This window comes from Podarcis muralis, chromosome 7, assembly GCF_964188315.1.
Source record: "Podarcis muralis chromosome 7, rPodMur119.hap1.1, whole genome shotgun sequence".
NCBI classification, from domain to species: Eukaryota; Metazoa; Chordata; class Lepidosauria; order Squamata; family Lacertidae; genus Podarcis; species Podarcis muralis.
Window position 1 is genome coordinate 19,375,551 of NC_135661.1, and position 12,296 is coordinate 19,387,846.

At 46.1% G+C, this 12,296-nt stretch overlaps 1 protein-coding gene across 7 annotated transcripts in view; it reads left to right on the top strand.

Moving 5' to 3' along the window:
• LOC114602539 (cyclin-dependent kinase 11B) overlaps positions 1–12,296 on the top strand; it is a 143,125-nt gene that overhangs the window by 120,493 nt on the left and 10,336 nt on the right. For 6 of the 7 annotated variants that reach the window (XR_013393577.1, XM_077931335.1, XM_028740893.2 and 3 more), the window contains 9 exons: positions 3,245–3,361; positions 4,498–4,593; positions 4,719–4,877; positions 6,428–6,493; positions 8,078–8,253; positions 9,582–9,672; positions 9,791–9,912; positions 11,252–11,357; positions 11,485–11,606. Coding sequence is in view for 6 of the 7 variants with exons in the window: in XM_077931335.1 (XP_077787461.1) it covers positions 3,245–3,361; positions 4,498–4,593; positions 4,719–4,877; positions 6,428–6,493; positions 8,078–8,253; positions 9,582–9,672; positions 9,791–9,912; positions 11,252–11,357; positions 11,485–11,606 (1,055 nt within the window). In the remaining variant the exon portion in view is untranslated. The remainder of the gene's footprint in view (positions 1–3,244; positions 3,362–4,497; positions 4,594–4,718; positions 4,878–6,427; positions 6,494–8,077; positions 8,254–9,581; positions 9,673–9,790; positions 9,913–11,251; positions 11,358–11,484; positions 11,607–12,296) is intronic. The other variant, XM_077931336.1, reaches the window with a different exon arrangement.

Genomic DNA, 12,296 nt, shown 5'->3' on the forward strand with positions numbered 1-12,296 from the left:
AGACCTAGGAACATAGGAAGCTGTGTTCTCCTGAGTCACACCATTGGTCCAGCTCGCTCAGTATTATCTACACCACTGTTTTCCAAACTTTGGTCTCCAGTTGTTTTTGGACTCCAACTCCCATCCTCCCTATCCAGCAGGACCAGTGGTCAGGAATGATGGGAATTGTAGTCCCAAAACAGCTGGAGACCAGCACAGTGGTCTACCCTGACTGGCAGTAGCTCTCCAGGGTTTCAGGTATGAATCTCTCCCAGCCCTGCCTGGAGATGCTGGGGTGTTGAAACTGCTCTGCCACCGAGCTACAATGTTTCCCCTAAAAATAAAAGCAGGGTTCCAGTCCTCATGTTTCTGAATAAAGAGCCAATTTAAATAGGAGCATAGTAAGCTTCCTTGTACTGAGTGCATCTAACTCAGTGGTTTCTGCACTGGCTTGCAGGGGTCTGCAGGGTTTCAGACGCAAGTCCTTTTTTCCAGCCTTGCCTGGAGAAACCAGGGGTTGGACCTGGGACCTTCTGCAAGCATAACATTGTGGTTTTTGTCTCAGGGCACAAGGGCATGGGCTTTGATTCTGGCTGCCGAATTGCCGCTTTCCAGGAATCTCCACTTTCTCGTTTTAAAAGAGAAAAAGAGTTTATAGCCTTTGCTGCTGCCAAGATAGGCTTGGAAGTGTGTGGGTAGAACATGGGAGCTCAAGGCATTGCCAAAAACAGCTTCAGTATGGTTGGATGCAGAAGCGCTGTGCTCTGTAGACGCTCCTGTGGTTATCAGAAGCAGGAGAGCAAAATAACCCTGAAGCATGGCTGCTCCTTTGCTGGTTATGCAGTGGTCTTACAATAAGCAGAAGGTTTGCGGTGGTGGAGGTTCCTCTTCCTGGTGCTCAAACTACAGGGCATGCTTAACCTTTTTCGTTAGCCCCCCAGTACTCTCTTTATTTTGTAGAAAGCTTGGGGGTGGGGAGTGATTAGCTAAAATTGGGGGTTGGGGGTTGGAATAGAGTGTTTGGATTGCATTAAGTCCTCCCTTCTCTACCCTCCACGATAATTTGTATTTTTTTAAATCCTCCACATTTAAATTTCCAAATGGGTATTCAAAATATGTAAAACTCTCCCACCCCACCCCACCCCCGATGTCATTTCCTGTTCCACATAGTCTCTTAAAGTTAGCTGGTGTATTGTTGCTGTGTCTCAGTGCTAGCTCCTGCTGTGATTTTGGGTGTGACACATGGGGAAACTGAGGTATTGGGGTCTAAATGGACCCTAACATGGTGTGAACTCATATTTAGCAACCTAATAACAACTGTAGATTAATCTCTTTTTTAATATATATTTTTGAAGGTTGTTCGTTCGCTGTGCATTTGCATCACTTTTAAGGTATCATAGCCAAATTTTTGCATGATGGTTCCTGAGATCAAGGAGCAGGTTATTGTCTGTGTTTGGCTACACAAAATGGATGCCATTTTGAGTCAAGATTGGGCACTGAACCTTTCAGAACCACTACTTTTAACCACTGATTTGAAAACTACCATGGTTTTTTTTTTTTTTTTGTTCTTTAGAATCCTGGGAAACTTTGAGTACGGGGCCAGTAGTGTGTGTGTGTGTGTGTGTGTGTGTGCGCGCTTATCTGTCTGTATATATTTTATTGCAAATATATCTGAAAGAAAAGGGAAAGAAATGTCAGGTCGCATTAATAATCATGCATCAATCCTACTTAAAAAACCACATATATAAATGCAATGAGTCTGGATGTTGAAACAGATATCCAAACAGGATTGATGATTGTATACATTAAAATGGAGATAGTTAAGTAAGATCTCCAGACTGTTGAGTAATGGATGGTGAATGTTTATCCTTCCAACTGTGACATACAAGTCTTTGTCCCACTGCCACCCTCTTAATCTTCTGGAAATACTGAGTTTGAGGGAAACGGGCAAAGGGTAAGAGACCTGTGATTTGTGAGACCTCATAGGTGCCCAGGAAGTCACTATCCTCTCTTGTTTCCGAAGTACAGGTTGTCAGTGCCACTGATTATGTAGCAAAAATGGTGCTGTCTGTGCAGGAGAGGGAGGCAGCTGCAGGCTAGGGAGAACCCCAAGGTTTGCAAGTGGGTATATCTTCTTATATGTATAAAAATGTAAGTCTGTCTTCATGCTGTCATCATAGCCCCCAGTAGGCTATGTCAATAGCATGACAACAGAATGGCAGGCAGGTGAATGAGCAAGCAGCATGGGCCGCAGGTGGCCTAGGAGAGCTGTTTCATGGGGGGGGAGCTGCAGTTTGGACAATGAGAACTGAGCATGCTTGGTGGGCGTGGAATGCTGACTGACCGGGGCTGGAAAACGGTATGTGAGATGAAATGGATGGGCTGAAATACTGAACAGTACCATTCCACATTTGCAACATGATATTGCGAGTTCCACATAGGAAGCTGGCTTATACTGACTCAGATCATTAGTCCATCTAGCTCAGTATTGTCTGCACTGACTGGCAGTAGCTCTCCAGAATTTCAGAGAGGGCCTCTGTCCCACCCCTAACCTGGAGGTGGTGGGGTTTGAACATGGCACCTTCTGCACTCAAAACAGGTGAAGTCCTGACCTTTGGTTGCACCTTCTGATCTTGACTTGTTTCACCCAGATTTGTTAGCAAGGAGGTTATCTAGGTAGCGGTCTTACACTGAGTTAGAACTTTGGTACATCTACCTCAGTATTGTCTACCCTAACTGGCAGCAGCGCCAGGATTTCTGTCCATCTCTACCTGGAGATGCCAAGGAATGAACCTGGGACCTTCTGCGTGCAAAGCAAATATTCTGCCACTTAGCCAGAGTTCATCCTTGTGTAGACTCTGGATACCTTCCATGTCTAGCTATTTCCTGGTGTCCCCCTCCCCACATCAAGTTGTATATAGATTTCTGAAATAGTTGTTCCCTGCTATCATAAATAATTGATTCTTGGTACCTATTTTTTATGTTTTATTGGAGTGGTCGTAAGAGTCTTCTGATTGATTTTAAAGCCATGTCTGTCTGACCCTAACAGCCCATCACTGAGGTGCATTTTCAAACTTAAGGAAGGTTGAACCGTAATTAAACATTGCTTCTTATTCGAATGTGCCAGTGTACTACTGATAGGCAGGGAAGCAATTCTCATTTCGCTAGAGCTGCAAAGTTTGCGTGAAGCAAATTGCCATGGCGTAAGAACGGAGATTTCCGTCCAGGACTCACAAACAGATTTTTTTTTTCTTGTCTTGACCAGTTTCAGCACACCACAGGACAGTGAGAGAAGACTACAATGAGAAAGTAAGGATCTGGAGCCGCAGCCCGCTACGACAACAGAGAGAAAAGCTAGAACAAGGAGAAATCCGAAAGCCAGGTAACTTTTAAAAGGCATAAATGTGTTTTCCTTGCGCCAGGGAGGAATCCATCGGGCTAGCCGAAAGTATACGGCATTTTAAAATTATTTCTACTTATTTATTATCCACCCTTCAACCTAAAGTCCCAGGGTGGGTTACAAGAATTAAAGCACAACATTCAAAATGTTTTTGTTTTCAAAAAAACAAATTTGCAATCATAAAAATAAGGTGGATTCTAAGAACATGCACCTCAGGTGTCCAAAGCCAGGGTAAGGAGTTGAGTGCTGAGCATCCTCTGGAAGCTGCATATTGAAGGGGCCAAACACACCTCTGTGGGGAGGGAGTTCTACAACCTGGGGACCGTAGGAAAGTTTCCACTCCATGTATATCATTTGAGCTCAGTGATTCAGTTTACTTGGCTTTTATTTAGTAAACAAAACACAAGGATGCCATGTTAAAATTATTTCCAAGTGTTTTCGTGTGGCTTAAAGTTAACAAACTGAAATACTGCATTAAAAATAGATAGATAGATAGATAGATAGATAGATAGATAGATAGATAGATAGATAGATAGAGTGGTACCTCGGGTTAAGTACTTAATTCGTTTCAGAGGTCCATTCTTAACCTGAAACTGTTCTTAACCCGAAGCACCACTTTAGCTAATGGGGCCTCCTGCTGACGCCCCACGATTTCTGTTCTCATCCTGAAGCAAAGTTCTTGACCCAAGGTAATATTTCTGGGTTAGTGGAGTCTGTAACCTGAAGCGTATGTAACCTGAAGTGTATGTAACCTGAGGTGCCATTGTAGATAGATAGATAGATAGATAGATAGATAGATAGATAGATAGATAGATCATCCTTCCAGGGCAACTCTGTGCATGTTGACTTGGTTGGCCCACTTGGTGGCAGACATTTTCCTTGCATTCTTCAGACCAGGCAGAGGGAGGGGAGAGGGTTGGCCCTTTGTTTGTTGCTGGGGCTGATGGGAATTGGAGTCCAACGGCTTTCGGGTGGTCATGGGGTTCCTCACCCCTGCTTTAGATTTTTAAGGCAGGGGGAAAAACCGCAAGATTGTACAAGTAGAATCCCTTAGTACTTTTGAGAATTGGGATTTCTCAACCCTGTTCCCAATTTTTTGAATTAAAAATGAAAAACAGTGAAAGAAGAAAAGCCAGAAGAGAGAGACCCCCTTTCGGATCTACAGGACATCAGTGACAGCGAAAGAAAAACCAGCTCAGCAGAAACATCCTCAGGTAACCGCTGGGGTGTAAATTTAGGGGTTCTTTAATGAGCCAATAGCAGTTAGCTTAAGAGTTGAGGTCAGTTTGAGGTTGGGTTTTTTTTTGCATTTTTTCATCTTTGTGTTTGCTTTCTTCAGGGGAATCTGGATCCGGTTCAGAGGAGGAAGAGGAGGAGGAGGAAGAAGAAGAGGAGGAGGAGTCCAGCAGCGAAGAGTCAGAAGAAGAGGAAGAGGAGGAGGAAGAGGAGGAGGAGGAGACAGGAAGCAACTCTGAAGAAGTGACAGAGCAGTCAGCTGGTAAGTGTCGGTCTCACACACAAACACACAGCAGCATTCGTGTTTCTACTGTGGTATCTTTGGAAGAGTGAAGTGCGCGCATGCGCATGCACACACTTTCTGCCTCTCAGGGTTGGGGCAGCTGAGCAGAGGGGGTGGCTCTTGGGAAAATGCCCGGGAATGGCTGCCAACTTCCCACGTTTTCGGGCTGTCTCTCCAGTAGTTCTCCCTGGCTGTAAATCTCCCTCAGTCCAGAGAGACCGGTAATAGGCGACCCTCCTCTCCTGAAAAGAGCACGCCAGTCTTCTGGCATATCATAGCAGAAGAAAGACTCAATCGTAGTTCTAAAACTACTTTATTTACAGTCTATATACAGAGACTCCGTCAGTACGTCTGTGCTCTCTGAACATCAGTACAGAAACTGCAACACGCTCAGAAGTGAAACTAACTTCCAAAAGTACTCAGGAAGAGATAATACAGACTTCCTTTCTCACACTCTCTCAGACACTCCCATGATGTATACAATCTTATTACCACTCACTGGTACAGCTGGAGCAGCTCGGAGTGATAAAAATCCTAACAGTGGCACCCACAGCACTGACTCAAAGACCCAGTTGTGCCCATGGGTCTAAAAACATTGCCCACTCATGAAACCAGTCTTTTGCGGCCCTACCTAGTGCCATTGTTTGAATCTGGGACCTTTTCCATGCTGTACCGCTGCTGTATCACTCAGCCACAGTCCCATTTTAGTAGTGCGATTTCTTTTTAACCATTGCAACCAGAAGAAGGCCATAGTTCAGCGACAGAGCATCTGCGTAAGTCCCCAGGTTCAATCCCTGGCATCCCCAGGGCAGGGCTGGGAATGTTCCCTGTGTGAAACCATAAAGAGCCGCAGCAGAAACGTCCTTAATTGAACTTGGCATCAGCCTCTGCTCTAGAGGTTGCAGGATCTGGAGCTGAGCTTCAAAGGAAACTTATGGAAGACTATGGTCCTTGAGATAGGTAAAGGTAAAGGGACTCCTGACCATTAGGTCCAGTTGTGGCCGACTCTGGGGTTGCAGCGCTCATCTCACTTTATTGGCCGAGGGAGCTGGCATACAGCTTCCGGGTCATGTGGCCAGCATGACTAAGGTGCTTCTGGCGAACCAGAGAAGCGCACGGAAACGCCTTTTACCTTCCCTCCGGAGCGGTACCTATTTATCTACTTGCACTTTGAGGTGCTTTTGAACTGCTAGCTTGGCAGGAGCAGGGACCGAGCAACGGGAGCTCACCCCGTTGCGGGGATTCGAACTGCTGACCTTCTGATTGGCAAGTCCTAGGCTCTGTGGTTTAACCCACAGCGCCACCCGTGTCCCCTATGGTCCTTGAGATAAGTCAGGTCTAAAGTTGTTAAGGGTTTTATAGGCTGACGCTGCCACCAGCTCTTAAAAGTGCCTAAAAGTTACAGAGCGCCATACAGTGATTAAAGGACCAGCAAGATGGCGCCATCCCCTGCCCGCAGAGGTATGAAAGCAATCAAGTTAAATTTTCTTCCTAGCCTGTCTCATTCTTTCCCCTTTTTGGCCTTGCAGAAGAGGTGAGCGAAGACGAAATGAGCGAAGAAGAAGAGCGGGAGAACGGAGACCACCTCCCAGTGGGTAAGAAGGCAAATGGCGAAATGTGGCTTTATGTAATCTCTCTCTCCTTGTGCTTGTTGCATGGCCTTGGTGATCCTCTGATGGTTTGGAGTCGCCTCCTAAAAATACGGTTTGCGTACTAAGGGTTCCCCCCACCCACCCCAGGCAGGTTCTCGTGTTTGCAGTCTAAAGCAAGTATAAGGTAAAGGTAAAGGTACCCCTGCCCGTACGGGCCAGTCTTGACAGACTCTAGGGTTGTGCGCCCATCTCACTCAAGAGGCCGGGGGCCAGCGCTGTCCGCAGACACTTCCGGGTCACGTGGCCAGCGTGACAAGCTGCATCTGGCGAGCCAGCGCAGCACACGGAAACGCCGTTTACCTTCCCGCCAGTAAGCGGTCCCTATTTATCTACTTGCACCCGGGGGTGCTTTCGAACTGCTAGGTTGGCAGGCGCTGGGACCGAGCAGCGGGAGCGCACCCCGCCGCGGGGATTCGAACCGCCGACCTTTCGATCGGCAAGCCCTAGGCGCTGAGGCTTTTACCGACAGCGCCACCCGCGTCGCTAAAGCAAGTATAGGGAACCTCAAATGCGGCCCCCAGTCCTCTCTGTCCCTTGAGACTCTTGCCAGATCGCACCCTTCCCCACACAACACCTTTTTAAAATTAACTTTGCTGCATTAAATGTGCATTCTGCAGCTGGCCTCCTTTCTGGTGTTTCATTTTGTAATCTTTAAGGTAATATTTTAGTTTCCTGTTAAATTAACTTGCTTTTGAATGTGTACTGTGAGGTGTACTTGCGTGGGTATAGAAATCTCTGGCTTTTGCATGACTTGAATGTATCTGTGATTCTTGCATTCCAGGGGTTTTGGACTAGGTGAGCCTTGGGCTCCCTTCCAGCCCTACAGTTCTATGATTCCAATGTAGCGTACTGTACAAAGGCAAGAGTCACAACTGATGCTCTGCCCATTTTTTATTTAACTCGGGTTTCAGGCTGAAAAAATAGTTCTGCACTCCTGAACTGGAGCTTCCTCCTCCCTGACAGATACAAATATTTGGCAGCCGCTGAACATAGATCCTGGCCTGATTTGGCTGCAGGTTCTTGAAGGGCAAAAAGGCGGAGAAGCTTTACGCAGTATATAATTTAACTTGTGGACCTTGCTCCCGCAAGACATGGTTAACAGGTGGTTTCAGGAAGGATAGGTCTATCAAATAGCCATGAGAACAGTGTCTAATGTTAGTTCTACTTGCAGTGAGTAACTTAGGTTCATTGATTTCAGTGGATCTACAACTCAGATACAATCAATCATATTGAAATGAAGCCTCCACACCAGTGGTTCTCAACCTGTGGGTCCCCAGATGTTGTTGAACTACAACTCCCATCATCCCTGACCACTGGCCATGCTGGCTAGGGATGATGGAAGTTGTAGTCCAGCAATATCTCGGGACCCACAGGTTGAGAAACACTGCTCCACACTCAGAGGCAGTTTGTCTCAGAGAGCCGGAGGCAAGAGCAGGACGTTTCCTTCACACTCTCCTTTTGAACTTCAGGGGGGAGAGGATCCCCCAACATCTGCTTCCTGCCACGATTTGATTCTTATGTTTGAAGTTGCAGAGTCAAGGTTTGACCGGGATTCCGTGGGGAGCGAAGGAGAGGAAGAAGACGCTGGCGAGGGGACCCCGCAATCCAACACGATGACGGAGGGCGATTACCTTCCTGACTCACCTGTGTCATCACCTGTGGAGCTGAAGCAAGAGTTGCCCAAGTATCTACCCGCCCTTCAGGTTAGGGGGCCGCCATAGATCTGTGGCCTTCCTGGGGAGGGGCCAGGCCAAGCCAGTGGTGTCTTTTGCTGACCTCCGAATGAACAGAGACTCCATGTACCCACCTGTTACAATGGCCCACTGGGATTGGGCGATCTAAGGGTCTGGCCTACTGGCTGGAATCGAAAAATACAGTCATTCCGCTCCTTCCCAACCCCTGCTGCCACTGTGCTACCCAGGTCTAAGCCATGGTTCTTCTTAACATCACTTCCAAGCCTGGGCTCATGGTTTATCTTGCCCTAGACAAGCCATAGGCAAGGTTTGTTCTTGGTTTGCTGCGTGTTGTTTGTCTGGGAAAGAAGCAGTATACAGTGGTACCTCTGGTTACATACTTAATTTGTTCTGGAGGTCCGTTCTTAACTTGAAAATGTTCTTAACCTGAAGCACCACTTTAGCTAATGGGGCCTCCCACTGCCGCCACGCCGCCGGAGCACAATTTCTGTTCTCATCCTGAAGCAAAGTTCTTAACCCGAGGTACTATTTCTGGGTTAGGGGAGTCTGTAACCTGAAGCGTATGTAACCCGAGGTACCACTGTAAGCCTGGTTCAGATGTGACCCTAAGCAAAACCATAGCTTTGCTCTGGGTAAGTGCAGCAGCAGGAGGACCAGAGGGAAGGAGAACAGTACTCACATTTTTTGCTCAGTGTATCTGCATACTTTCTCATTCACACTAAACCATGGTTTGGCTTGGCACTGGATGCAAACTGGGTCTGCGAGAGCCTCAAAACAATACTCCACACCACAAATATAAAGAGACCCAAACTAATACAAATTAACATGACAAAATCCCACATGACCAAAAAAACCCCCACTCACCCCATCCTGCGACTATGGATCACATGTAACTAGCTTGTTTCAATTATGAGTCTTTCTCAAGCTCCTGCATACTCCTGCTATCAAATATTATTTCTAGTGTCTTATTTCCTTGGAGTTGGGAGATTTTTTTTTTTATCAGATTCCAGCTCAAACCAGAGATCAGCACAGCTCCACTCAGGATAGTTGTATGATAGATGGCCCTGGCTCTTATACTGTGCTTTGAATAGAGCTTGAATTGGCTCTCTCCTCACCCCCATTTCTTTCTTCTTTCTTTCTTTTTTAAAGTTTCTAGTCCCCATGAATGTGAAAAATAGGATTGGAATCACAGGGCCTAAGAGGGATTGTCTTGTGGCCCTGCGTAATTCCTTGCCCCTCCACCTGACTTCTAGAAGCAGAGTATTTGAAAATTAAGAGAAATTGTGTACATATGCAACTTTTATTCTCTCTCTCTCTCTCTCTCACTCACTCTCTAGGGCTGTCGTAGCGTTGAGGAATTTCAGTGTTTAAACCGAATTGAGGAGGGAACGTACGGAGTGGTGTACAGAGCGAAAGACAAAAAAACAGGTTTGTTGTTTCTTCAGCAATGGCACCGCTTAGAGACTATAGTAACAAAGCGGTGCATAAATGGTCAAAATAAGTAGGTAAGTTAATAATCATACTAATAATAATAAATACTTTCCAGATGAGATTGTGGCGCTGAAGCGGCTGAAGATGGAGAAGGAGAAAGAAGGTTTCCCCATTACTTCTCTAAGGGAGATCAACACCATCTTGAAAGCCCAGCACCCAAATATCGTCACTGTCAGGGTAAGGCCACCAGCACTTGATCGCCTGTTGACGTGTTAACTGGGCGCCTTGTAATTGTCCAGGGTTATATTTTGTGGCTTTCCCTTGTTCCAACAAACCTGCAGCATACATACCATCCTTGTGTGGAAGCCTATATATGTAGCTCCGTATCACTTAAGCCTCTTTCCCCTCCACCCACAAGGCAAGGGGACATTGCCTTTTATGAAAACACAAGAAGAGGGTGGTGGATCAGGCCACTGGCACCTCTAGTACAGCATCCTGTTCTCACGGTAGCCAGCTAGATGCCGGAATGGGAAGCTTCCAAGCAGAGGCTGGATAGATGGCCCATTGGCGTGAGCCAGCGAGGTGCTTCTTATGTTCTTAATTTAGCACTGCATAGCTGGGATACAGCTATGTTTTTGAGACCTGAAAGAAAAGCAGGGCCTGAGCACATCAGAAATATTACTGCCTCCAGCCATGGAAGCAGAGCATAAGCCAATATGGCTAGTAGTCATTTTAGCCCTTTCCTCTGTGAATGTGTCTAAGAATATTTTAAAGCCATCCGAGTTAGTGGCCCTGCCTCCTGTAGCAGTGAATACCATAATATTTACTAGGCACTGTGTGAAGAAGTACTTTCTTTTATCTGTGCTAAATCTTCCGACATTCAGCTTCACTGGATAAGTTCTAGAAAGGAAGAAAAACATTTCTGTCTAGCCTTTCCCTACAAACAAGGTACAAACCTTGTGTTTAAGCACTTGGCTGCAGAGGCATCGCTAGGGCATTTAAAGCATGGTCCCGATTCCTCTCCTAAGTGTTTCTGGGTAGGTAATGAATTCAGGAGATAAGTAAATTGGAGTGTGTATCCCAGGCTACTGGCTAGGGGAGGGATTTGGAGAAATATTATTTCAAAGTGACCTTATCTGAGGTCATTCAAAAGTTATTGAATGGGAGAAATTGAACTGGGTTTATTTGGAGCAGGATACATTGGGAAATTTGGGGGTAATTTGGAGTGATCTGGGGTGAGGAGCAAATTTATTCAGGGTGGTTTGGATGGGAAACTAGTTGGCTGGCCTCCAGTGACATTTTGATTAGAAAGAGTCCACACCTGTTACATATTACATGTTAGCATATGTTAGCATATGTTAATTTGTATCTGTGTGCTGATACCCCAGATCTTCCCAAGTATCTGGTTATGTCTCGACTTGGCTGGTAGTCATAGTCTGCAAGGAACCCCATACACTTGAGTGAGATGTAAGTAAGTGCAAAGAATGAAGGAAGGAAATTATGAATTAAACCCTGCAGTCATGCAATGGTATCTGTGGCCTTTAGGATCACTGGTGCGTCTCATTTCGGTTTCCAGGAAATTGTCGTCGGCAGCAACATGGACAAGATATATATTGTAATGAATTACGTGGAGCACGATCTCAAGAGCCTCATGGAAACGATGAAACAGCCATTCTTGCCAGGTGTGTGGCGTTTCTCGAATTCTAAACACACTTGAAATAAACTTAAGCTTAGCAGGGTGACAAAGGCACGGGTGGGTCTTGATTTCTTTTGCCACCCTCTTAGGATCTCTGCTGTTGTATATTTCAGGGGAAGTGAAAACCTTGATGATTCAACTGTTGCGAGGGGTCAAGCATCTTCACGATAACTGGATTCTTCATCGAGACTTGAAAACCTCCAACCTGCTACTGAGCCACGCTGGCATCTTAAAAGTAAGAGCCAACTTTCTGAAGCTGTTGCAAGCAGTCAGATGTGTTCATGGCAGGCTCTCTGCAGAGTACATTTTGACCCATCCAGGGTTGTTGTTTTTACAAATGCAACATAAAATGATACGTTATTTATTGCATTTATTTATTAAGCTGTATGCCCTTCCTTTCTATAAAACATTCACTGTGATTGTCCAAAGCTGCGAGAGAACCCAACCACCACCAGTGGGGTCTGGCTTCATTTAGTGACGCTGCAGAATTTTAGAGTTGATAGGGTATTTAGAGGTTTATCCAGCACACTCCCTGTTCCTAATAGGTATCTTACCGCTACAGCATCCCTGGCAATAGGTTGTCCTATGCTCTGGTTATCTCTCGCTTGGACTACTGCCATGCGCTCTATGTGGGGCTACCTTTGAAGGTGACCTGGAAACTACAAATAATCCAGAATGTGGCAGCTAGACTTGTGACTGGGAGCGGCCGCCGAGACCATATAACACTAGTCTTGAAAGACCTACACTGGCTCCCAGTACATTTCTGAGCACAATTCAAAGTGTTGGTGCTGACCTTTAAAGCAGTAAACAGCCTTGGTCCAGTATACCTGAAGGAGCGTCTCCACCCCTTTCGTTCTGCCTGGACACTGAGGTCCAGCTCTGAGGGCCTTCTGGTGGTTCCCTCCCTGCGAGAAGTAAGGTTACA